Source organism: Monodon monoceros, unplaced genomic scaffold (assembly GCF_005190385.1).
Source record: "Monodon monoceros isolate NGI ecotype Baffin Bay Population unplaced genomic scaffold, NGI_Narwhal_1 Super_Scaffold_17, whole genome shotgun sequence".
Classification (NCBI taxonomy): Eukaryota; Metazoa; Chordata; class Mammalia; order Artiodactyla; family Monodontidae; genus Monodon; species Monodon monoceros.
The window spans coordinates 4,844,087-4,869,620 of record NW_021703773.1 but is presented as its reverse complement, the minus strand read 5'-3'; the positions used below and the strand labels follow the sequence as shown (position 1 = coordinate 4,869,620).

The window sequence follows — 25,534 nt, the reverse complement described above, 5'->3', positions numbered from 1 at the left end:
CCGTTTTTAAAATTGCGTTATTTGTATTTTCACAGGAGAGCTTGGATTTGACATGAACACAAGTCATGTCTTTCCTCAACGTGTGCTGGAAGCTATCACCTTAGCAGGGGTTGGGACTGGGGATGGAGGGGCTGGAGCTGGAGCTGGGTTTGTGACGGGACTTCCCCTCTGCTCAGTGGCAACACTGCCCTATCGGGCCTGGGGTTTGGTCCCCAGTTGCTGGAGCACAAGCGCTGAGGGTTGGGTCTGAGCCCGCTCTTTTCCCTTTAAGTGTGTGCTGTCCCCTTTCCCAGTACCAGCACCCTCTCCCCGGGGTGAGGGGGAGCAGTGCTGGGACACGAGGGGCTGGTGTGGGCACTCAGCGTGGGTCTGGGCACAGGCTGCAGCAGTCCAGCAGCAGGCGGAGATCTGCAAACAAAGACAGTTTTGTTTCTTTCTTCCCAATTTGTATGTCTTTCATTTCCTTTTTTATTGCATTAGCTCGAGTGGTCAGTTTTGTCTGATATTAATTTAGCTGTCCCAGATTTGTTTTTTTGGTTTTTTTGTTTTGGTAATGTTGACAGTATATGTTTTCTATTCCTTTACTTTGAACTTTTCTTTATTCTTGTGTTTTAGATATATGTTTCTAAACAACCTATATTTAGGCTTTATTTTCTTAATCCAGCCTGGCAATATTTGTCTCTTAATTGAATCATTTAATCTACTTATGTTTAATATGATCACTAATACGCTGTATTTATGCAAATGTAGGTGACACTGATAATAAGATACCATTATTAACATACCACTTAGAATGAGAAAATGGTGACTATCAAGTTAATTCAAATTTTAAGATGAATCTCAATTTCAGGGTATTTTAAATGTGTAAAGAATGTGTTTTAGAAAAACACATCAAATCTGCTGTATTACAACTATGGATTTTAGTTCCCTGCTAAAATTTTCAAGCTTCTCATTTTTCTCTCTGACCATAGGAAGCACAGATTTTCTCTTTCTGGGTTATTGTTTGATAATTCTAGTATCTAGAGACTTTATGGGACTATATCTGTTTTTTTTTTTCCCCTTATGGTGTCTTTTAATTTTTTTATAGTTGTTCTCACAGTATCTTGTGTCTTCATGTTATGTTTTGATAAAGTATTTGACATTGTATTTGAACAATTTTTGCTAAGAAATAATTTGAGAAGTAGGATTATGTTATCTTTGGTGTATTAAATCTTCTTTTTGAGGACAGATTTCCCACCTTCTACTTCATATGCTATTTCATGAACATTAGTTGACTGTTATAAGTTAGGCTTTTTTTTTAGATGCAAGTGATATAGATGCTAGAGTTTTTACAGATAATCAGTTGGATCCAGTTCTGTTTAAAAAGTGGATAATCTAACTTTGTAATATAATTTTTTTATCATTATTTAAGATATTTGAGGGACCTGGTAGTATTCCCCTCACACACTGCTCTTGGATTCCTGGACGTGTGAGGGGTGCTCTTCCTGGGAGGTACCTTTCTAGAGAAATGGCTTTCTTAACTCTGTCCCTCAATGCCACCTACATCAGAAAGCCTCCATAATCGGAGGCTTTTAAAAGAGTGCTCTTTTTTAAAAAAAAATAATCTAATTAAGTGCCATCACTTAGAGTTCTTTCTTAGGACTTCCTGTTCCTAGGCTGTGGGGATTAGGATGGTAGTGGTGGAAATGTGTTTTGGTTATTTCCAGATTAGTCATAGAGAGAATGTTTTAAACGATAGTTGGGTTTTCTTGGTCATATCCTGGTAGACCATTTCCATCACTGTTAGTCCCATCTATCTCCTTTTGAATCAGTTTTATAAAACTCACCTAGATGTGACAAAAGGGATTCGGAGATGCTTTAGATTCATATCTTAGTACCCAGAAGTGATAGAGAGTAGGGGTACTTTAGTTGCTATTATTCAAGCCGAGTATCAGGAGAAAGATCATCCTTCTTATTACCGTAGGTGACATCCAAGGATGACTAGGGAGAGAATATCTCCATTTTATTATCCACAGTGTTAGTGAAGGCCAACGTGGGGATGTTTGTTATTATCTCCACATACTAAACAGCATAAGAAGCGGTTATGATTTTGTTATCCTTTTCAGTATGATAGTCAACTTCATTGTGGGTGAAACAGATTTTTTTCTTTTTTGTAGATTGCTTTAGGATCACACATATAAAACATTGTTTCTATGAGAAAATGTGTTCCAAGGACTGTATAACAAGCTTATTTCAAAAATACTCTGTTCAGAAGTGGTGAACTTTGTAGATTAAAATTAGGAGCTCAAGTGTAGGAAATATACACATATGTCTGTACAACTCCTGTGACTATCACCTGATTAATACATTCTTACAGAAAACATTATTGAATACGCGCTGTGTGGAAGGCAACGCACTAGCCTTGTTGTCCTTCCTAAAACCTGCTCTGCCCCCATCTTCCCGTGATGGTTAATGATAGCACCTTCCTTCTAGTAGCTCAGGACACAAGTCTCAGTCACCCTTGACTTCTCTTTTCTCACATTCTTTGCCTTAATACCCATTTCTTTAAACCATATAAATAATCCAAAACCTTCTTACTGCTTTCACACTGCCACGTTGGTCCGTCATCATCTGTTGAGTGGACTTCCTCCTGCTTAACGTAGCAAACATGGTGATTTTATTAAAACGTAAGTCAGACCACATCATTCCTGATTCACGCTTTCCATTGTGTCATCCCCCCCCCCCCCCCCTTATTTCACTCATCGTAAAAAGTCAGATTCTTGCAATGGCCTCTTCCCACCTTGCTGTCTGTATCCCTCACTGTCTCACTCCACTCCAGCCGTGCTGGCTTCCTTATCTGTTCCTTGAACAGGCAGGCTTCTCCCTTCGGACTTTTGCACTTACTGTTTCTTCTGCCGGTAATGTTCTTCCCCTAGAAATCCAGTTTTGATTCAGTTGTCTCAGTATTTGAAGTGCCTGTCCTGACAGCTCTTTGAAAAACTGTAGTCGCTCCTCCCCCTGCAGAGGTCGTCCTCTTCACTGCCTCATCTTTTTCCCCAACGTGACTTGTCTTCTAATGTACTATTGAATTTATTTCTCCATTATGTTTATAGTCTGTTTCACTCAGTAGAATGTTGCCTTCACAGGGGCGGGGATTTTTGTCTGCCTTGTTTACTGTTTTCTCCCCTGCACGAAGAAGAGTGCCTTGTACATGATAGATGTTCCACAAATATTTGTTGAAGGAACAGTGTTGTACAAAAGGACTCCTCCTTACAATATTCCTAAGCAGAGAGTAGCAAGAAAAAGAAGAATGTGGAAAACGAGTGTTTTTGTCATTGTCGGAAATCTTGTGCTAGGTCTTTACTTTCTGTGTGACTGCTTTCCAGTCTGAAGAGCCAGGAGCCAGGACTGTCTACTTACTGGGAGACTCTGGGCCGGTTAGCAAAGAAGAGTTTACCCAAGGGACAAAGTCTCCCAGAAAGGATCTGTTTCTTAGATTCCTTGGATGTACAGAAGACACGGAATCAATAGGAATGCTTTCTCAATCACTGTAACGTAACACGGTTCTCATTCCCACTGTTACTTTTGGTACCATTGCTCAAACTGATGAAAAAGAGATTCTTTCAGGGCACCAAACGCCCCCAATAAAATTTTAATGTGACTTGGATTTCTCGAAGGTTCTTGTTTTATAGATGAGTGTGTCTCCCACTAGTCTTCAAAAGTGAACCTAGCCAGTGGGACTATCTAAAAATATCGTTATTGAGTAAAACAATAACTAAAAACAACCCAGCAACACATAGAAACACATCAAAATTGTGTTCGTATAAATATCACATAGACAGTTCAAGTTGGACCGTTTCTAGAAGCCCATCTAGCCTTCAGAGTATTAACTACAGTTCTTAGAAATTACCATCAGAGGCATTTAAACCTCAAACTGTAGCTGAAATTCTGCCCTGTGCATGCTGCTTCTTGGTAGCTATAGTGCGTGCATCATCGCTGGAGTCACATTATTGTCACATAGCTCCTAGTAAGTGTTAGTGAGGGGAGCGCAGGAATGTCATTTCAACAGAGTGAAAAGAGATTGGGGAAACAGAGCTCGCTTCACATATTTGAAGAACCTTTACTATGGAAGACAAATAAAACTTAATTCTAGAGAGGACTAGATAATTTTTGAGGTCTCTTCTGATGCTGAGATTTATGATTCTGTGAATATTTTCTGTATCTTCTGCCATTTTATTTAATTTTAATTTTTTTTTTGTGGTACGCGGGCCTCTCACTGTTGTGGCCTCTCCTGTTGTGGAGCACAGGCTCCGGATGCGCAGGCTCAGTGGCCATGGCTCACAGGCCCAGCCGCTCCGCGGCATGTGGGATCTTCCCGGACCGGGTCACGAACCCGTGTCCCCTGCATCGGCAGGCGGCCTCCCAACCACTGCGCCACCAGGGAAGCCCCCTCTGCCATTTTAAATGTTCACTTCTTGATGGTTGAAGACATGACTTAAGATTTTCAAAGTGAGTAATTGCTATGACTTAAGATCTTTTTCTTCATGTTTATTACAGAGGTTCCAGAAACTTCAGCACCTGCAGTGCAGAAGACTTTGAGAAGTTAACTTTAAATAAAGGTGGAAACTGCCTTCTTAATATTCCAAAGCCTGACGAAGCTTATAGCGCTCCTTTCTGTGGTAATAAATTGGTGGACCCTGGGGAAGAGTGTGACTGCGGTACTCCAAAGGTCAGTTTAATGTGTGATGTTTGCTTTGCGAAGTTACCTTGGGATTTGCAAAAGAATAAAATAGCTCGCTTTGGGCAACTCTAGCATAGGAGCTAAAGTAAAATTTAGTGGCAAAATGAGGATTGGTATTTTGCTTGTGGGCATAATGTTCCCGGGATTGATCATCCCCTCCTTCCTAGAACATAACCAATGGTGTCATCTGTTTTGGTGTCCAGGAAAGCACCATGTTTATTCTTCTGTTTTTTTGCTACCTTCTACCATTTCTGTTATGGTTACTGAGTCATTTATTTATTTTAAAGAACGAATCAGTTTTTCTCTTGGCTCTTTACTTAGAAGCTTTTACTATTCTGGCACTGCCATTGCAGAAACATTTATTCAGTTGACCTCATTCTAATAATAAATTAAAGCTGGCCCATTGTCCAGAGTTCTTCATTAACAAAGTTCTTGCTACTCAAATTAACGTTCTCCCTTTAGTAAGCTTCAATTCACCTACCGCTCTCTGGCTTTCTCACACCTGTTACCCACACTTACTGCCAGATGTCTGTGCCCATCTTAATTCTTCTTCTTCTATATCTCAGCCATTCTCTCAAAATGGCCTACTTAAGACTTCCTAGACAAGGCTTAGGAGGAAAAAAAGTTTTAATTAAATTTCAAAAATTAAAAAAATTTAAATTTAAATTTTAAAGAAATTGGTTCAATTGTATGTAAACTTTACTATATTCTCAATCTTTTCCACAAGTGCTGCTTCTTCTCCCTTGCCTGACCACACATCCCTGGCTTTTGCCAGAAGGCTTTACATTCTAGAAAGGCAGTATGTTTTTTTGTTTTTGTTTTCTGCGGGGGGAGGGGCGCGCCGCTTGGCTTGTGAGATCTTAGTTTCCCAACCAGGGGTCTAACCTGGGCCCTCGGCAGTGAGAGCACAGAGTCCTAACCACTGGACCACCAGGGAATTGCCAGGCAACGAAATTGTCATGGGCCTTCATTGCACTATTGCTGCATGTCAGCAGCCTCTGTTAAATGTTTTCCATGGTATGATCCTCACAATAACTCTAGGAGGTTGATATTTCTTTACATTCTCATTCTCAAGTGAGGAAAATAAAGCCTAGTGAGGTTATGTTTAGTCTCTAAATTAATGTTATACTGTTAGGATGACCAAGCTCTTCTTTCCAGGCGTTCTCCTAAAATATTATATATGTTTTGATTTCTCCTCACTGTTTACTTCATTATCGAACTAATTGAAATAGTCTATATTTGCTTCTCGAGCTTTTGCACTACAAATTACTCTTGAAAAAAGTACCTCTTCCCCCTCAAATATCACAGGTGTTTTTCTTGGTATAAAAGTTTCAAATAGCAAGCACAAGCAAAATTTCCCTTTATTTCTCCCATACATTTTTTCACTTCCTTCTGCAGTGGTAATCATTCTTATAAGTTTAGTGTGTTTCTTTACAGATTTTATTCTATGCATTTATATACCTATATACAGTATGTACATTTGTACCACAGTTGGGTTTGTTTTAGGATTTTATTTTTTTACATAAATGAAATCCGACTTAATACATTGCATGCAGAGGTTGTTTTTCTATTAATGTATCCTACAGATTTTTCCACGTCATTATGTTATTTACACATAACCCTCTAATCTGATTAGTATTTCGGTATAAGGATATACTGTGATTTACTTCACCATACTCTCATTAAAGGACATTTACTCACTGTAGTTAGTATTGTTCTGTTGCAAACAGTACATCCTTGTATATGCTCCATGTATGTGTGTGTGTGTGCGCGCATACATACATACACAAGTATTTCTCTAAGATGATTACATAAAGGTAGAGTTATTGAATTGCAAAGTATGCATGTTTTTAATTTTATTAGAGACTACCGAATTTCCTACAAAAAGGCTGTGTCAGTTTGCACTTTTACCAACAATATGTCATGGCATTTAGTGTCCCCCATAGTTCTGTTAACTGAGCAAGGTACAAGTTTTACTCGTGTTTCAAGATTATCATCATATAGCCCCTCTATAATTTTTTCTAGCATTTTTGTAATTACAGTTTTTTGTATTAGCTCTATAATTGGTGTGGGGGGGTCATGTGGAGTGAGCTAGAGAATTAACTTTTACCCATTAATTGTCAGTTGTTGCAAAACCATTTAAAATGGTACTTTCACCATAAACAAAATTCCTGTATACATAGTCTATTTCCGGATTCTCTTTTCTTTTATGAAGCCATCTGTCTGTCTTGCACAGTAGTTGTGAAAAAAAATTAACAGCTGTATTGAAGTATAATTGAATACAGTGTCAAAAAAAACCCACCCCAAATTTGGACTTAGATAAGAAAAGGCTTTATCCAAAAGAAAGACTATTGTAGTAGGGAGAACACACTGACCTCAGACATCTGGAAGCGTCTCAAAATCAAACAAAAAGGTTTTTCTTTTATAGGGTAAATGTGGGAGCAAACAGAGATAAGCAGAATCTTTTATGGGGAAGCTGGATAAGCAGGGGAGAAAAGCCAGTGAGGTCTGATAAGAAGTTGTCTTTTGGTCAGCTGATTGCCAGGAGAAGCTGGGAAGGGGTGGGGATACTTGTTCCCTTTTTTTTTGTGGAGACAGAGTTCAAGGGCCTATATAGGAAAGAGAGAAGGCTCACTAAAGTTTGGTCAAGACAAAGCAAAGGGTAAGAAACAGGCAATTATAAACACTTGTCAACAATGAACTGCACCCATTTAACACATACAAGTTAGGTTTTGATACCTGTTTGCCTATGTGAAACATATGTTTTTGTGCTTTTGGTGTTACATCTAAGAAATCTTTGCCTAGTCCAAGATTTCAAATGTTTTCTCCTAGAAGCTTTATCATTTTAGTTTTTTTTAAAAAATAAATTTATTTCGATTTTATTTATTTATTTTTGGTTGCATTAGGTCTTTGTTGCTGCACACAGGCTTTCTCTAGTTGTGGCGAGGGGGCGCTACTCTTTGTTGCGGTGCACAGTCTTCTCATTGCGGTGTCTTCTCTTGTTGCGGAGCACAGGCTCCAGGCGCGCGGGCTTTGCTAGTTGTGGCACGTGGGCTCAGTAGTTGTGCCTCACGGGCTCTAGAGCACAGGCTCAGTAGTTGTGGCGCATGGGCTTAGTTGCTCCACGGTATGTGGGATCTTCCCGGACCAGGGCTCGAACCTCTGTCCCCTGCATTGGACACTGTGCCACCAGGGGAGTCCATTGTTTTAGGTTTTACATTTAGGTTTATGATACATTTTGACTTAATATTTTGTATGGTGCAAGGTATAGATCATTTTTCAAATTTTCAAATTTTATTATGAAATTATTATAAACTGACAGACCATTGGAAAAACAGTCCAAAGAGTCCTATGTATTTTTTGCCCAGTTTCCCCCAAAGGGTGCCAATTATATAGTTATAGTGCAGTATAAAAACCAGGACACTGACATTGGTATGTTAACTAGATTACAGACTTTATTCAGCTTTTACCATTTTAACCTGCATTGGGGTGTGTGTGTGTGTGTGTGTGAACTTTTATGCAGTTTTATTCCATATATAGATTTATGTAACCACCACCTCAATTAAAATACAGAACTGTTCCATCACCACAAAAGAACACCCTCCTGCTACCTTGTTGTAATTACACCCACCCTGACTCCAGCCCTTATCCCTGCCCCTGGCTTCCATCTGTGGTTTTGCCATTTCAATAATGTTTGCCATTTCAATAATAACTAGAGGGACTTCCCTGGTGGTCCAGTGGTTAGGACTTTGCCTGCCAATGAAGGGGGTGTGGGTTCAATCCCTGGTCAGGGAGTTAAGATTCCACATGCCTCGGGCCAAAAAACCAAAGCATAAAACAGAAGCAATGTTGTAACAAATTCAACAAAGTCTTAAAAGAAATAATAATAAATGGAGGGACTTCCCTGGTGGTCCAGTGGTAAAGAATCCACCTTACAATGCAGGGGACGCAGGTTCGATCCCTGGTCAGGGAACTAAGATCCCACATGCCTTGGGGCAACTAAGTCCGCATGCCACAAACAATGAGCTCACGCGCCTCAACTAGAGAGCCCACATGCTGCAAACTACAGAGCCCAAGTGGCTGGAGCCACAACTAGAGAAGAGAAAACCTACATGCCACAACTAGAGAGAAGCTCGAGAGCTGCAATGAAGAGCCTGCACGCCGCAACAAAAGATCCTGCACGCCTCAATGAAGATCCCACGTGCTGCAACTAAGACCCGACACAGCCAAAAATAAATAAATAAATCTTTAAAAATAATAATAATAAATGGAATCTTACAACATATAACCTTTTGAGACTGACTTTTTTTCACTAAGCGTAATGCCTTTGAGGTCAGTCTAGGTTGTTGCATGTGTTAATATTTTTTTTATTTTTTATTAGTGAGTAACAGTCCATTGTATGGATATTACTTCAGAGATTTGGAATAATGTTTAGGGTGGTATTTCCACCAGCTCAAAGGGCCTATCTGAAGTTTGTTTAACCATTCACCCATTAAAGGATATCTAGGTTGTTTCTAACATTTTGCTATTATGAATAAAGCTGCCATGAATTATAGTCCACTCTTTATCATCAGAGAATTAAAGAAAAATATGGTCTTCATGAGTAAACATACGAAGAATCTCAGCAGAGAAATGTATAATAAAGAACCAAATGGAAATTATAGAACTAAAAAGTCTAATAAATGAAAGATTCACTGGGTAGAATTAATAGCAGATTAAGATGGCATAAAAAGAGTCAATGAACATGAAGTAGAACAAAAGAAATAATCCAATCTAAAGAAAAAAGAAGAAAGATTAAAGAAAAATGAACAGAGCATCAGGGACATGTAGGCAATATCAAAGAGCCTAATGTAATTATAAGTGAAATCCCAAGAGGAGAGTGAGAACGAGATGGGAAAAGTATTCAAAGAAATAATGGCTGAAAATTTCCCATATTTAACAGAAAATGTTAAGTTACAATTCTAAAACACTAAGTAAAGCCAAATCAGAATCATTACTAAGAACGATTTTAGGCACATTGTAATTGAAGTGCTGAGATAAGCAGAAAATAATGCAAGAAGTCAGAAGAAAATGGGGAACAAATGTATACATGGCAGCTGATTTTGGGAGCAGAAGACAGTAGAACAGCAGATTTATGGTTCTGAAGGGAAGAAACCGTCAGCCTAGAATTCTGCAACATAGGAAAATAAATATTCTTCAAAAATGAAAGCTTATAGCCCCTGCCCCCTTCTCTCCTCCTCCTCCTTTCTCCTGTCTTCTTCTTTCCCCCTCTCCTTTCTCCTTCCCTTCTCAAACAATTCATACCTGAAGGTATTAGTTGGAACATAGGAGAGTAGATGTCACTGGGTGGAAGGTTCGGAGCAGGGGTAGGGAGCCATGGTGGGCCAAAGTGGGGTGAGAGAAGCCAAGCAAGATAAAAAGAATGTCCACATGGGTGGAAATTCACCCAACAGAGAAGTCAGACCCTGAGCATGAAGAGAAGTGCATTTATGGATGCTTAATTTCCTGTGATCATTAAACACAGTGTTATAGACTGAATGTTTGTGTCCCCCAAATTCATATGTTGAAGCCCTAACCCCCAAGTATGTCTGTATTTGGAGAAGAGATCTCTAGGAAAGTAATTAAGGTTAAATGAGGTCATAAGGGTGGGCCTTGATCTGATAGGATTAGAGTCCTTATAAAAAAGAGACACTGGAGAGTTTGCTTGCTTTCTCTCTGAACACATGCACTGAAGAAAGGCCATGTGAGCACACAGCAAGAAGGCAGCTGTCTGCAAGCCAAGGAAGAGAGTCTGCACCAGAAACTGAATTGGCTGGAACTTTGATCTTGGCCCTCTAGCCTTCAGAGCTGACGTAATAAATTTCTTTTGTTTAAGTCATTAGTCTATGGTATCTTGTTCTGGCAGTCCCAGCAGACTAAGGCACATACTTTCTGTGATTTCAGTCCTTTGAAATATGTTGAGACCTAGATAATAGCTAAAGAGTCACTGATAAATCCAGAAGGATAGTAAGGGACTGTTTCCAGAGAGTAACTGTTACAGTCAGGTTAGAAGGAAGCATAGGTCTAAGATAAGAATTTTATTAATGAATATTGATGACAATAATTTATTTCTTTATTGACAGTCATTTTCTCTTCACAGGAATGTGAATTGGACCCTTGCTGTGAAGGAAGTACTTGTAAACTTAAATCATCTGCTGAATGTGCATATGGCGACTGTTGTCAAGACTGCTGGGTAGGGAATTCCTCCGTATTTGGAAAAAATAGAAAAAGGAGAAATATGCACATATCAAAATTGGTTTTCTCTGATCTGTAAGAGAGCACTATTTTTATTACATGATTACATGAAAAGTTTTATGACACTTGTTTGCAGTTTTGTGTCATGTTCTTTTATGACAAATGGTCTAAAGAGAATTTTTTTCTTAAGTAAAAACATTTTTTTTTCTGATTTAAGAGTGATCTATGTTTTTCATTAAAAATTCAACAATAGAAAGTAGACACTGAAATACGCTCTATCATTTTACCCTCTTCAGGTAGCCGTTGTTTGATAATTTGTTGTTAGTCACTTTTTCCTATGTAAATGTGAGTATGAGTGTGTGTGTAGGTGTGTGTCTGTGTGAAAGTGGGTAAACATGGGTATACACATTTTTACTATGTACATTTTCAGTAAGATACCATGGATTTTCTTCCATTCATGTAGTTCTACAAGGTTATGTAGTTAGTATTACTTTGTATGGCTGTACCATAATTTCTTTATCTGGTCTACTAATGATGGACATTTAGATAGCTTCCAATATTTGCTTATAAGTGGAATTGCTGGGACAGAGTATGCATATGAAAATTTTTGACACACATTTTTATACCTTCTACAAATGTGCCAGTCTGTAATTGCCAGTCTAATCAATACACTGATTACTGTACAGTGTACAGTATAGATTACATCAGCACTATTTTTGTTTCCTCGTACTAACATTGGTTGCTAGCCAGTGTTACGATCCAGGTTAGTTTGATAGTTGTAAAGTGCTTTTATATCTTAGTTTAATTTGCATTTCTTTTGGTTATCAATGAGGCTATGCTTTTTCATTTTCCATGTTTCATGACTTTTATGAATAGCCTATTACGGGCCTTTGTTCATTTTTCTATTGGGTTGTTTAATCTTTTGTTTTTGTTAGAACTTTTTATAGATATAAATATTGTGGTTTCCAATTTGATTAATTTGTGGGAATTTTCCTGATATTCCTGTTCAATTTCAATCCTGTTACCCTAGTTCCTTCCAGGAGGTACTTTGTGCCGAGGAAAAACCAATGAATGTGATGTTCCAGAATATTGCAACGGTTCTTCTCAGTTCTGTCAGCCAGATGTTTTTATTCAGAATGGATACCCTTGCCAGAATAACAGAGCCTATTGTTACAATGGCATGTGCCAATATTATGATGCTCAGTGTCAAGTCATCTTTGGCTCAAGTAAGATATGTTATTTATATTGATTGCTGTGATTTTATTTTTTTGTTTTAGTTTTTGTTAAAAATGGAAAGCAAACGTTATTGCTAAAATTGAAATTCTCCCGTTTCCTCTCTCCTATCATGTCCCCCTCTTTCCTTCTCTGTAGGCAATCATGGTCATTAATTTGATGTGTCCAAGTTCAGTTGGTGATTTTTGTTTTTATCATACTTTCTCACCTCTCTATCCTGTGTATATTAACATTATATGTATACATATATATACACAGTATTGTATTCTAGCTTTAATAAATTCATGTAAATAGTATGGGGACATACATATGGGTCTTCTGTTTTCATTGTTCACTCAAAATGTTTTTGCAATCCATCTGTATTGCTATATTTAGATCATAGAGCATTAGAGTATTCTATTATATAAATGGAATCCATTCTTTTCCTAGTAGTATTTAATATATTTTTTATTGTGTCTCTTTTTAAATATTTCATTTTTATCAAAGTTATACATACAGTAGATTAAAGAGCCAAATCATTCACAAGATTTTATGAAAAAGTAAAGTGTGCCTCCCCATAATAGCCCCATCCCTTAAGGCAACCATTTCTACCTTTTCTTGCTGATTTCTAGCCGATTACTTTGTTACTTGCTCCAGGTCTTTAGATAATTTCTTGGTAATGCTACTTCTGGATTTTTCCATTCTAGGTATTAACTGTTAATTTTTCACTGCAGAGGATGAGAATTTAATTTCTTACCTTCTCTTCTCTCAACACTTGTCAGCTCTCATCCTACTCATGCTCATTTTTCATTCTCCATCCTCTTAATATGGATTAATTATAATTTTAGGTAGAGCAGTGTTGACTGTTGTGATTTATAACAAACCAAAAAAAAATTGGTCTTTGTCCAGTTCCTGGCATGAGCTCCTAAAACCCTTGGAGTTTCCCAAGTGATGAGAGCTGTAAAAGTGTCTTTTGTTATGTCAGTGAAGTGACTTTTGGAAAGCCCCTCAGTGACATAAGGGTGGGGCTGGTTGCCAGGGAACTAACCCTGTGATTAGCGGTTGGAACTTTCAGTTCCCCCACCTCTGGGACTGGAGATTGCTGTACTCACAAGTGGCCAGTGATTTAATCAATCATGTCTATGTAATGAAGCCTCCATGAAAACCCCAAAGGACAGGGTTTGGAGAGCTTCTGGCTTGGTGAACAAGTGGAGATGCAGGGAGTGTCACACTTGGCGGGGCCTGGAACCTCCAAGCCCCTTTCTTTATATCTTGCGTATGCATCTCTTCCATCTGGCTGTTCCTGAGTTATATTCTTTGATAATACACCAGTAATCTAGTGAGTAAAATGTTTCTCTGAGTTCTGTGAGCCACTCTAGCAAATTAATCAAACCCAAGGAGGGGGTGGGTCATGGGAACCTTGATCAGATAGGGTCGGAGGAGAGAAGACTAAGCATGAAATGGGACTTCCTTTATGTTAGTCAGGTCATGGGACACAGTGGTAGAGATCTGTGAACTTCTGATATATTTTGCAGGAATGGACAGGTTACTGCAGACCAAAAAAGTACTTCAGATAGGCATTTTAGAGAAGCAAATGCTATTATTTAGCAAGTATATTATCTTTGTAGAGGCCTGCAAAAAAGTCTAGGACGACCGAAGGGACAACATTATTGGGGGGGGGGCTTGTTATTAATTTAGTCACTTTTTCCTGATATAAATGTGAGTGTAAGCATGTGCTTTGCTAGAGTTATTGCCATGTGACGTTTATCCTGTGCAAGTATTCTGCATCCATTTTCAGATTACTTGATCCTCCACTTCTTTTTTCTCCCAGCTCCTTTCACCTCATATCCATTTTCTTGTAAACTGAACAACGTAGTATCAGGTGTGTAAGACAGACACATGAATTTCCATTATTAGATAGAAGGTACTGCCATTTTGGCTTCAAAATATTTACAAATAAAATATTTTTAGGAATATATAATTAAGTGGAAAAATCAAACATTAAGTGGTACATATATAAAATATAAGAAAACAAGAATGGATTGATACTTTATTAGCTGTCATGGCTATTTGTCAATGTAATTAATACCTAAATTAAGCATCCATATATGGTAGGTTAAAAAAAATAATACCTGGAAGTGTTTTCACCAACCCTCCCAGCCTGATCTAACCAGGGGTGCAGTAGACCTGTGTTTGAGAGCAGTTAGAATTAATATGCTGAAAGTGCTACCATACTGTGCATGGTTTTTAATTTCATCATGGTTAATATAAATTTATTTATTTATTTCTGGCTGCGTTGGGTCTTTGTTGCTGCACATGGGCTTTCTCTAGTTGCAGCGAGCGGGGGCTACTCTTCACTGCGTGTGCAGACTTCTCCTTGTGGTGGCTTCTCTTGTTGTGGAGCACGGGCTCTAGGTGCTTGGGCTTCAGTGGTTGTGGCTCGCGGGCTCAGTAGTTGTGGCTCGTGGGCTTAGTTGCTCTGCAGCATGTGGGATCTTCCCGGACCAGGGCTTGAACCCATGTCCCCTGCATTGGCAGGCGGATTCTTAACCACTGCACCACCAGCGAAGTCCCATCATGGTTAATAATTTCATCTTGTTTAATGACACTTCTTTGAGGACTTGAGTGCTTGAGTCCAGGCTAACTTTTAAGTACCATCTAAGCTTTATTTTCACATTTTGTTGTCAATTATAAAATGTGGAACAAAATGTTTTATATGTAGGCCCTGAAACCTTTTCAGAGGTGTTGAGGCAGTTTATCCAGGCATATGGACTGTCGTAGGGAATACTTTTATTTCTGAATTAAATTGCCATAACTTAAAAATATATATTTTTTAATTTTAATCTTATTGGGGTATAGTTGATTTACAATGTTGTGTTAGTTTCAGGTGTACAAAAAAAAATTTTTTTTGCTGTTACAGAAGCCAAGGCTGCTCCAAGGGATTGTTTCATTGATGTGAATTCCAAAGGTGACAGATTTGGCAATTGTGGTTTCTCTGGCAATGAATACAAGAAGTGTGCCACTGGGTAAGTGGAGGCAAGAGTATAAAAGAATATGAAAGGTTGTAAGATCAGCCATCTTTAGTATCTTTTACAGCTCCTTGTGACTGCCGACTTTCTCCCCCTTAAACATCTAACTTTTCAAATTTAACAATTTTGTAAAACATGACTTCAGAGAGATTCTGAATAGGAAGGGTAAAATTATTCATACCTTTTGACATTACCTGTCTAAAATATAATGATTTTTAGAATGTCACTTTTGTTTATCCTGTTCTACAATAAGAAGCCCAAATAAACACTCTTCTCCCTCTTCCTTTCATTAAAAGATTATGCTGCTAAATCCATACGTAGAGGTATCTGCAGAATTAATTCTGGACTTTATCATTTTCTTCTGGCTCTATATAATTTGAAAGTGACAAATTAAAAGCCTTTTTTGTTTCTATAACATTTGCACATTGTAAAAAAATTAATATTATTACAAAAATATAAACAAAAGTTATCCATAATCTGTCTGTATGTATTCAGTAATTTCAGTGTATGTCTTCCTTTTTTTTGTTATTTCTGTGCACTATACATACACACACTAACGTTTTGTATAATTGGAATTATTCTATAATACTGTGCTTCTCTTCTACTCACTTCACCTCCTACTCTGCCAATTAAGCTAAGCAACTGAGGTAAAACAATGCTTACTAAGACGAAATAACAACCGTGACCTCCGTGTTCCAAAATCCAACAGACATCTTTAGGTCTTCATGCTTCTGGACCTTTCAGTAGCATTCAACTATGTTGACCATTTTCTCCTTGAAGAAACCCCTTTCCTTGGCTTTTGTGTAGAATGTTCTTTTAGTATTTTTTTTCTGTTTCCAGATGCTCCTTTAATGTATTTATTTGTAGGCTCACCTTTCTCTACTGAGCCATTAAATGTGAAATACTTCAGCTCTACTGGTCTACATGTCGTCCTCTGCCACAGGGCCTTGGCACGTGCTGTTCCTTCTGCCTGACATGCTCTCCTCTCTCTGCCATTTTAAGTACAACTTCTCTGAGAAAGACTTCCTCAACTTCCTTAACAGGGTCAGATGTCCCTCTTATGGATGTTCTTAATGCTGTGTGCTTTTATTTTTTTTAACGTTAGCCAAATTATGTTGTTCTAATTCTTTACAAATTAGTTATCTACATAAAGTATACTTCACAGAATATTTAGAATATACCTTTCTTGATATATAAAACAGAGTAGGTTGAAGGAAGTTAGAAAAACAAGAAAGTATTTCAAAAGAGGGTATGAACATAACTGTTTTGACTACCTTGTATAGTCTCAAAACTAGTTGTAGATATAAGTTCTCTTGCATTTATATGGCACTCTTTTTCTGGGGAAGTCAAACTATTATTCTTAATAAATTTTTAGTATATTTAAATTGCACGGGAAGGTTTTATGTCCAAACCATTGCTTTAGCAAGAATAATCACTTAAAAGTGATACTGCCTTAGAAAAGATATTGGGTCGGCCAAAAAGTTTGTTCGGTTTTAAGTACAAATAAAAGACACATTTTAAATTTTCACGAAGAACTTTATTGAACAACATATTCACTGACAGAATGAACTTTTTGTCCAATCCAATAGGTAGTGTAATAGGTAATTTTCCAGATAAAGGGAAGGTCAGATACAAAACCAGTTATAGGCACAGCATTTTTAAGATTCTTTTATGGTGTTTAGAAAAGACCAAGGAGGGCTCTGTCCTGCACTTGGAGGAATTGGACCCATCTTGGCTAACATAATTAGGCTAAATCAAAATGAGAAAAGTAGCAATTTGAAAGTTGAAGGAAGGATGAACTGGTTAAAAAGTTGTATGTTTCTCTTTCATTGAATTTGATGTGTTGTATTTTCCTTATTGTTCAGTTCATAATATTTTCTAAGTCACACTGTGATTTCTCCTTTGACTCATGTGTTATTAAAAGTGTATTGCTAATTTCCAAATATTTGGGAATATTCTGGTTATCTGTTTTTGATTTCTAGTTTAATTCCATTGAGAACATACTCTCTATGATTTCAGTTCTTTTCAATTTATTGAGATGTGAATTAGTGTCCAGCATATGGTCTATTTTGGTGAATGTTCCATGTTCAATTAAAAAGAAAAGTGTATCTTGCAGTTGTTGGATATATTATTCTATAAATGTCAAGTTAATTAATGGTCTTGTTCAAATCTTGTATATTTTGGGTGTGTGTGTGTTTATCTGTTTACCCTTCAGTTTCTGAGACAGGTGTGTTAAAATCCCCAGCTGTGATTATGACGTTGTCTATTTCTCCTTTTAGTTCTATAAATTTTTGCTGTATGTGTTTTGAAGTGTGTTCTTCAGTGCTTATGTTATTAGGTGCATACACATTTAGGATTGTTATGTCTTCTGGAAGAACTGATCCTTTCATTACTACCAAATTTAATACTTCAGAATTTTTTTTTGTAGTATTTGTCTCATAAGACATCTCATTTGTTTAAGTGACCATCTGGTTACCACCCTTGTCACTGCACTGTAAAGCCCATTCTGTGTTTAACATAGTGCCTGGCACATTGTCATAGTAAGTGCCTATTAACTGTTTGTTGAATGAATGAAGGAACAGATGATGTATCTAATGGGTGGAATTAGTGTGACTAATTGAATGAGCTGAGCTAAACCTTGGGATAAGTGGATTGATGCAGACCTGGAAGGGGCTTGCTACATATGCCTTATCCTTGTCTTTAGCCTGGTCCCGTTTCCATATTTTTATGAATATCTTGATGAAAATATAGCAACTACATTTACAAAACTTAAATTACTGGGTAGCTGATTTGAAAAGCATTTTATAATAGTAATATAAGGATAATGTAATATAGTCATTAGGAATACACATTTGAAGTTAGACTCTGGGTTTGAATACTGCTTTAACCACTTAAGATCTCTGAGACTTTGGACACGTTACTTCGCTTACATACTTCATTTTTCTCTTCTGTAAAATGGAAATAATAATGGTACCTATTTCTAAGTATTGTTTTAAAGACTGAATGAGTTGGTGGATGTTAATACTAAGAAGAGTACCCGGTTCATTGTAGGACTTGTCATCGTCATCATCGTCACGCTCTTTATAATCATCCCCATCGTAGAAAATGCATCAAATCTAGAAAAGTCTCAAGAAACTGGTCACATATGGTCCTGTCATCCAGAGATACTCTGTTAAAGTTTTATTGTTATTTCCTTCTCATGTGTATTCATAAGCATATAAATATGTATCATACACATATATACATACACATATGTGTACTCAGAGACCCATATCTGTGTGTATAAACAAAATTGCATAGTATGATTTATACTGTTTTATAAGTTGATGTATTTACTTTCCACTCTATTAAGGGCATTTATAGGATATACCCAGCTTCTTTTAACCATTTCCTTATGTTAGAAATGTTATGTTGTTTCCAGTAATTTGTTTTTTTAAACAAGGCTGTGATAAATACAATTTAAGTATTTATGTCTCCGATTGTTTCTTTAGATTTTTCTCAAAAGAAAATGGAAGATAGTTTTAAAGGCTCTTCATAGATGCTTCTAAATTGACCTTCAAAACGTTTGACTGATTTATACTTCCACTACCCCCCTCATCAATGTCAGAGTATTGTCTTAAGAAATACTTTTCCAATTTGTTACATCAAATAGATATTTCATTCTTGCTTTGAATGAATTTGTAAATACTTATTTAATTTCTTGTTGTTGTTTTTCAAAAATGTTTAAAGGGATATAGAGAAAATGTGGTTTCCACTCTTACTCTCTTTCTCCTTCTTCCCACCCTGCTCTTCAGGTGTGTCTTTGAGCTTTTTGTCTGCCTTTCCAGGGTTTCTTATGCACATATACACTCCTACTCCCCACCGACTCCCACCCCCTGCTGTGCACATTGTCTTGTTCCATTTCACCAAAAGAGCTGTCCTCTCTTGCAGAACAAGATGGTGTCATCCTTTTAAACTATTTGTTTATTTACATTTTTTATATTTTTATACAATTTTTAAGGGTTCCTCTCCATTTACATTTATTACAGAATATTGGCTATATTCCCCATGTTGTATTGTACAAATACATCCTTGAGCCATTCTTTTTTTTTTTTTTTTTTTTTTTTTGCGATACGCAGGCCTCTCACTGTTGTGGCCTCTCCCGTTGCGCAGCACAGGCTCTGGACACGCAGGCTCAGCGGCCATGGCTCACGGGCCCAGCCGCTCCGCGGCATGTGGGTTCCTCCCGGACTGGGGCACAAACCTGTGTCCCCTGCATCGGCAGGCGGACTCTCAACCCCTGCGCCGCCAGGGAAGCCCCCTTGAGCCATTCTTAACATTCAATAGTTTGTTAAACTTTTTAAATGAAAAATTTTAAATACACAGAGGAGTAGAAAGAATAGTATGATGAACACCCATATATCCTAGATTAAAACACTGTTAATATTTTATCATATTTACCTTGTCTAGATTTTGCTGAACCATTTTTAAGTAAATTATCAGCATTATGATGCTTCACTCCTAAATTCTTGAGTATTCATCTCCAACATATAAGCCTGTTCTCAATACTGTTATCATACCTAACAAAATTCAGAGTTTCCTAATGTAATGTAATCCCTGGTCAATATTCACATTTCTCCAATTGTCCATGTCCTCAAATTGTCTTTCATAGCTGTTTTTTTTTTTCCACATCAGGACTCAACCAAGGTTCACACATTGCATTTAGTTGTCATGTCACTTAAGGCACTTTAAAAAAAAATAATAATTAATTTTATTTTTGGCTGCGTTGGGCCTTCGTTGCTGCGAGCGGGCTTTCTCTAGTTGCGGCGAGCCGGGGCTACTCTTCGTTGTGGTGCGCGGGCTTCTCGTTGCGGTGGCTTCTCTTGTTGCAGAGCCCGGGCTCTAGGCACGCGGACTTCAGTAGTTGTGGCTCGTGGGCTCTAGAGCGCAGGCTCAGTAGTTGTGGTGCACCAACTTAGTTGCTCCGCGGCATGTGGGATCTTCCTGGACCAGGGCTCGAACCTGTGTTCCCTGCATCGGCAGGCAGATTCTTAACCACTGTGCCACCAGGGAAGCCCCACTTAAGTCACTTTTAATCTAAAATATTCTTCTTCGGTTTATTTATTTTTTTCTTTTCAATGACAGTGACCTGAGGAAATGACTGGGCCAGTGGTCTTTTAGGGTGGCCCACGTTCTGGATTTGTTTGGTAGTTCCTTCTCAACGTTGCTTAACTTGTGTCTTTATTCCCTGAATTTTCTATACATCAGAAGTTAAATCTAAAGTCTTAATTAGATTCAGGTTAAACACTTTGAATACTTCGTAAGTATTTGACTACTTTGTAAGTGGTAGATGATGTCAAGGAGGCACATAATTCTGGATTGTCTTATTATTAGTGTTACTAAGTGGCAATGACCAAATCTTGCTTTTGTAAAGTTAGGTCTTGCCCACTGCAACTATCAAGTAATATGTGGAGTGATGATTTTGTACCGTATAAATATCCAGTTCCCCACCAGTGTTTCACCTCATGGTTTAAGCGTGCATTGATGATCCTGCCTGAAGCAGTTATTCTTTTGGTGCTTGCAATATAATTTTTATTACTATAACAATGAGCATCTCTTAGCTTTGTAGGCTGTTTGCATTTCTTATTTTGTGAATTGCCTATTTGCATCTTTGCTAATTTTTTTCTGTTGAAGTGACTATCCTTTTAATGATTTGTGGCAGTTTTCTTTTAATATGTTAAGAGTATTTTCCTTTTACTTCTTAATATGTCACTAAGACTATACATGAGACATTAAGTATATCATAGCAGCATGAATTTTGGTAGGTTCCAGTAGATGCTAACTGAGATCTGCTTTCTTCTATGCTTTGTTTTAGAGGTTTTCATATCTAATTTCAACTAATTATGTGAGATAGGCATCATTATTTAGGTCTTGTTTTTCAGATGAAGAAACTGAACTTAAGAAAGTTTAAGCACTTTACTCAGGTTACCTCGTGAATAAATGGTAACATAAGAATAAATGTAAAGATGGGACAAAATAACTAACTCTTAAGTGAAGGATGGAAGGAAGAGGAGGCTTAATAGCAGCATGTGCAAAAAGTAAATAGGGGTGTTAGCTGAGGATAAATTCAAGGACATCAATAATGTAATGTAGTTACCATAAGAGCTACTGTCATCCTGGGCTTCATAGAAGTACAGTATCTAGAATAAAGGAAATGACAGTTCATCTTGTTCTTTGCTTGTCAGGCTGTAACTGAAATTTCATATTTTACTCCGAGCACTGTGCTTCAAGAGGGAGTGAGACAAACTAGAACATATTTAGAGGGGAGCTTCCTTGTTGCATGAGAAATGATTGTAGACTATTGTCCTGTGAAGTAAGTAATTAGGACCTATGTGATAATTGTCCTAAAAAGCTGCCATGTGGAGGAAAGAAAAGACATTATCTGTGTGGTCTCATGTCGAAGATCTGGGACCAATGAGGAAAAGTTGTAGGGAGAAAGATTTTAACTCAAGAAGTAAAAGATATGATAGCTGGTATGAGAATATTTAGGAGGTGATGAATTAGAGGAATTGGAAAACAATATCCTATAATGACTTGGCAGTGATAGCATAGGGGAGATTTAAGAATAGGGTAGGTGCTTGGATCAAAAGACAATCAATTAGGACTTCCCTCATGGCACAGTGGTTAAGAATCCGCCTGCTAATGCAGGGGACACGGGTTTGAGCCCTGGTCTGGGAAGATCCCCCATGCCGCAGAGCAACTAAGCCCGTGTGCCACAACTACTGAGCCCGCCTGCCACAACTACTGAAGCCATGCGCCTAGAGCCCGTGCTCTGCAACAAGAGAAGCCACCGCAGTGAGAAGCCCTTGCACTGCAACGAAGAGTAGCCCCCACTCGCCACACCTAGAGAAAGCCTGCGTGCAACAACGAAGACCCAACGCAGCCAAAAAAAAAAAAAAAAGACAAAGACAATCAATTTAATAGGAAATTTTAATACAGCATCATAAGAGTTGATGTTTGGGATACTTATTGTATCCTGAAGGGCTATAGGAAGGGCATTTAACTTACACAGCCTTGTAATAGGAATTGTAGTCAGGGAAGTCTTCATAGCGTTGTTACTGAATTAGTGAATTGAATTAGTGAATTAATGAGTTAATGAATTGAGTCTTTAAGTAAGAGTGAGCCAAGTGAAGAAAGGTGGAGTCCTGTCATACTTATTTAACATTACAAAATCTAGGTTTCTCTTTACTATAACTCTGTAAGAAGACACAATTGAATTTTGGTATAGTTCTATTACTTTCTGTGTAAAAGCATTTATAAAATTATATCACATTTAAAAACAACTTTATTAGTTAGACTTTTTTGAGCCCTAGGCAGGTAGTGAAGAGAGATTATTACGTGTCAGCATCCACGCCCCCTGGTACCCTACTAATTTGCATCTTTGCGTCCACTTACCTCTTCTCTGCCATATTTAAAGAGAGCTACTTTGATCTCTGTTTCTCTCACACACTTTTTCTGTTGAGATTCCCTTTAGCTAAACAGCAATAAACTCCCTGCCTATATACAAAAAATATATAATTTTTCTTTTGTATCTACACTGGATGCATTGTAGTTTGCATTATTTATCTTTCCAGGAATGCTTTGTGTGGAAAGCTTCAATGTGAGAATGTACAAGAAATGCCTGTATTTGGAATTGTGCCTGCTATTATTCAGACTCCTGGGAGAGGCACCAAATGTTGGGGTGTGGATTTCCAGCTTGGGTCAGATGTTCCCGATCCTGGCATGGTGAATGAAGGCACCAGATGTGGCGTTGGAAAGGTAATCATAATGTTTTCTAAAACAAAGTAAAATTTTAAAAATTAAAAACATCATTATATAAAGCTAGTGGTTCTTTTCTGGGTATAAAAGAAATCTCTGTTTATTGTAGAGATTTGGGAAAATAGAAAGCTACCAAGAATAAAAATAAGAACAGCTATACCTCCTGATGACTTATAGCCATATAATGCTTTCTTTTTTAAAAAAAATTTTTATTGCAGTATAGTTGATTTACAATGCTGTGTTAGTTTCATATAATGCTTTTTTTAACTTCAGAAATGATCAGTTTTCATCATGGTCACTGGATCTGCTTAGATTAGAGTATTCATTATCTGCATCTCATTGGATAATTTCCACAATTTCATTAAAGAAACCTCTGCATCCATTAAAAAAAAACAACTATAATTCTATTATCCCGATTTCTTCATTGGGGTCATATATTATAACCTGTGTTTTCTATGTTGTAATATACTGGGCATATCCCCCCTCCCCATCAATGTGCTGTAATTTATTAGCCAGGCTGCTATTACTGGGATTTCCAGGATTTTGTGTGAGTGTGTGTGTGTGTGTGTATGCATGTATGTGTGTATGCATCCGTGTCTTTGTACTAGAAACGTCATAGCGCTTGTCCTGCCCATGCATCCTGCTACCCTGGCCACAGCTGTTTGGATCCAGTGTTAGCCAAGAGTTAGCTGCTGACTTACTACCAGCGGTCCCGGATGAGAGGAGCTAGGCCTAATTCCTTTTTTGGGGGGGAATATATAAGTAAAGAAAGGTAGTTAAGAGTAGCGCTGAAACTACGAATTCTTTGAGAGATAGCATGATGTAGGAGGAGGGCTAGAAGGGTTATGATGAGCTTCAGCTATGTACAAGAGACAGAGGGAGCAGGATTGTTGAACAAGTTGAAGAAACCAACTCATGGGAGAATAGAGGAGGGGAGAGCGAACACAATCAATTGATTATGTGGGACACATGAAAAAGACAGAGGGACCCGCAAGTTACCTCAGTTTCTACCAAGTTTTCAGTTCCAATTCTGTTGCCCCTCACTTCTTACCAAAAAGACCCTGGTATTCTTGTGCCTGCCCTTGCCACGCCATAAACTCAACTGCTGCAGTTACTATAAACAATGCTGAGGTAAATGGCTTTCTAAAAAATTTCACAAAATCCTGATTATTTTCTGAGGTTAAATTACTATAAGGGGGTGTGTACTTTTAAGGTTTTAGATATAGTTTTGCCAAATTTCTCTTTAGAAAAGTATTTATTAGTTTATCTTCCAAGCAGTTTTCAATAATAAATGTTTTAACTCTATATCCTAGTCAGGATTAGGTGCTATTGTTTTTAAACTTTCATTTGGTAATTTTCTTTTTACTCTTTCTCGATTATTAGTGATGTTGAATTTTTTTGTCTCCATATATTTATTCCTTCTTTTGTGATTTGCTTGTCGATGTTATTTGTTCATTTAAAAATTGATGTGTTTTTCTTATTGATTTTAAAGAACTTTAACTTATGTCATATAAGATGTAATATGTGTAATATATTTGCCCAGTTATTACTTGCCTCTTCCTTTTGTTTTTAGTATTTTTTGCCATGTTTACATTTTTATGTAAACAAATCTATTATTCCTTTCCTTTATGGTTTCCAACTTTACTTAATGTTTTACAAGACTTTCTTAGTATAGTATCAGAGCATTATTTTCTAGTAGATTTTTAATTTTTTTAAATACTTAACTGTTTAATCCAGGGGAATATGGAGTGTATAGTATGAGGTTAGCATTCTTCTTTTTTTCCTTTTTCATTTTATTCATTCAGAGATGATGACTATATGCTGATTTCTAATGTTACTTTTTTTCAGAATGGTTTGTTATTTGCCATCACCTCAATTATAATATCTCTTTTAATCTGAAATCTTATTTAAATTACTTATTAAATTTTCACATATACTTGGGCTTGATTCCTGCTTTTTCTCTTAATGTCCACTGATTGGTCTGATACTCATGTGTCAGTATTGCCTTCTTTTAGTTTTTGTCAGTTTTATAATATATTTTTATTATCTGGTCATACAAATGCCCCCTCATTCTTTTTTCGTAGTTTTCTTGGCTATTAATATTCATTTATTATTCCAGATGAACTTGAGATCATTTTGTCAAGGTGCAAAAAAAAAAGTTTTTAAATAAAAGCGCTTTGGAATTTTGGTTGGGATCAAATCAAATTTATAAATTTGTAATGGGGAAAAGTGACATCTTTACATTATTCAGTCTTCCCGTAGAAGAACATGGTATGTCTCTCGATTTTTTGGGGGGTCTTATTTTAAAGATTTAATTATAAAGGTCCTTTTTATTTTTTGTTAGTTTTATTCCTAGGTATTTTATATTTTTATTGTTATTATGAATAGCCTCTTATTATGTTTTCTAATTTGTTATGTTACATTTTCTAATTGGTGTTTATTGATAAGAGAAACTGTTTCATTTATATTTTTACTGGCTATTATTGATATTCAGAAAAATATATTCACTTGTATATATTTATTTTGTTACCAGCCATATACT

General features: G+C 37.2%; 1 protein-coding gene across 2 annotated transcripts in view; it reads left to right on the top strand.

The window, feature by feature from the left end:
* ADAM9 (ADAM metallopeptidase domain 9) overlaps positions 1-25,534 on the top strand; it is a 101,824-nt gene that overhangs the window by 47,034 nt on the left and 29,256 nt on the right. For both annotated transcript variants that reach the window (XM_029226435.1, XM_029226436.1), the window contains 5 exons: positions 4,537-4,708; positions 10,860-10,952; positions 11,985-12,180; positions 15,087-15,192; positions 22,809-22,992. In XM_029226435.1, coding sequence (XP_029082268.1) covers positions 4,537-4,708; positions 10,860-10,952; positions 11,985-12,180; positions 15,087-15,192; positions 22,809-22,992 — 751 coding nt within the window. The remainder of the gene's footprint in view (positions 1-4,536; positions 4,709-10,859; positions 10,953-11,984; positions 12,181-15,086; positions 15,193-22,808; positions 22,993-25,534) is intronic.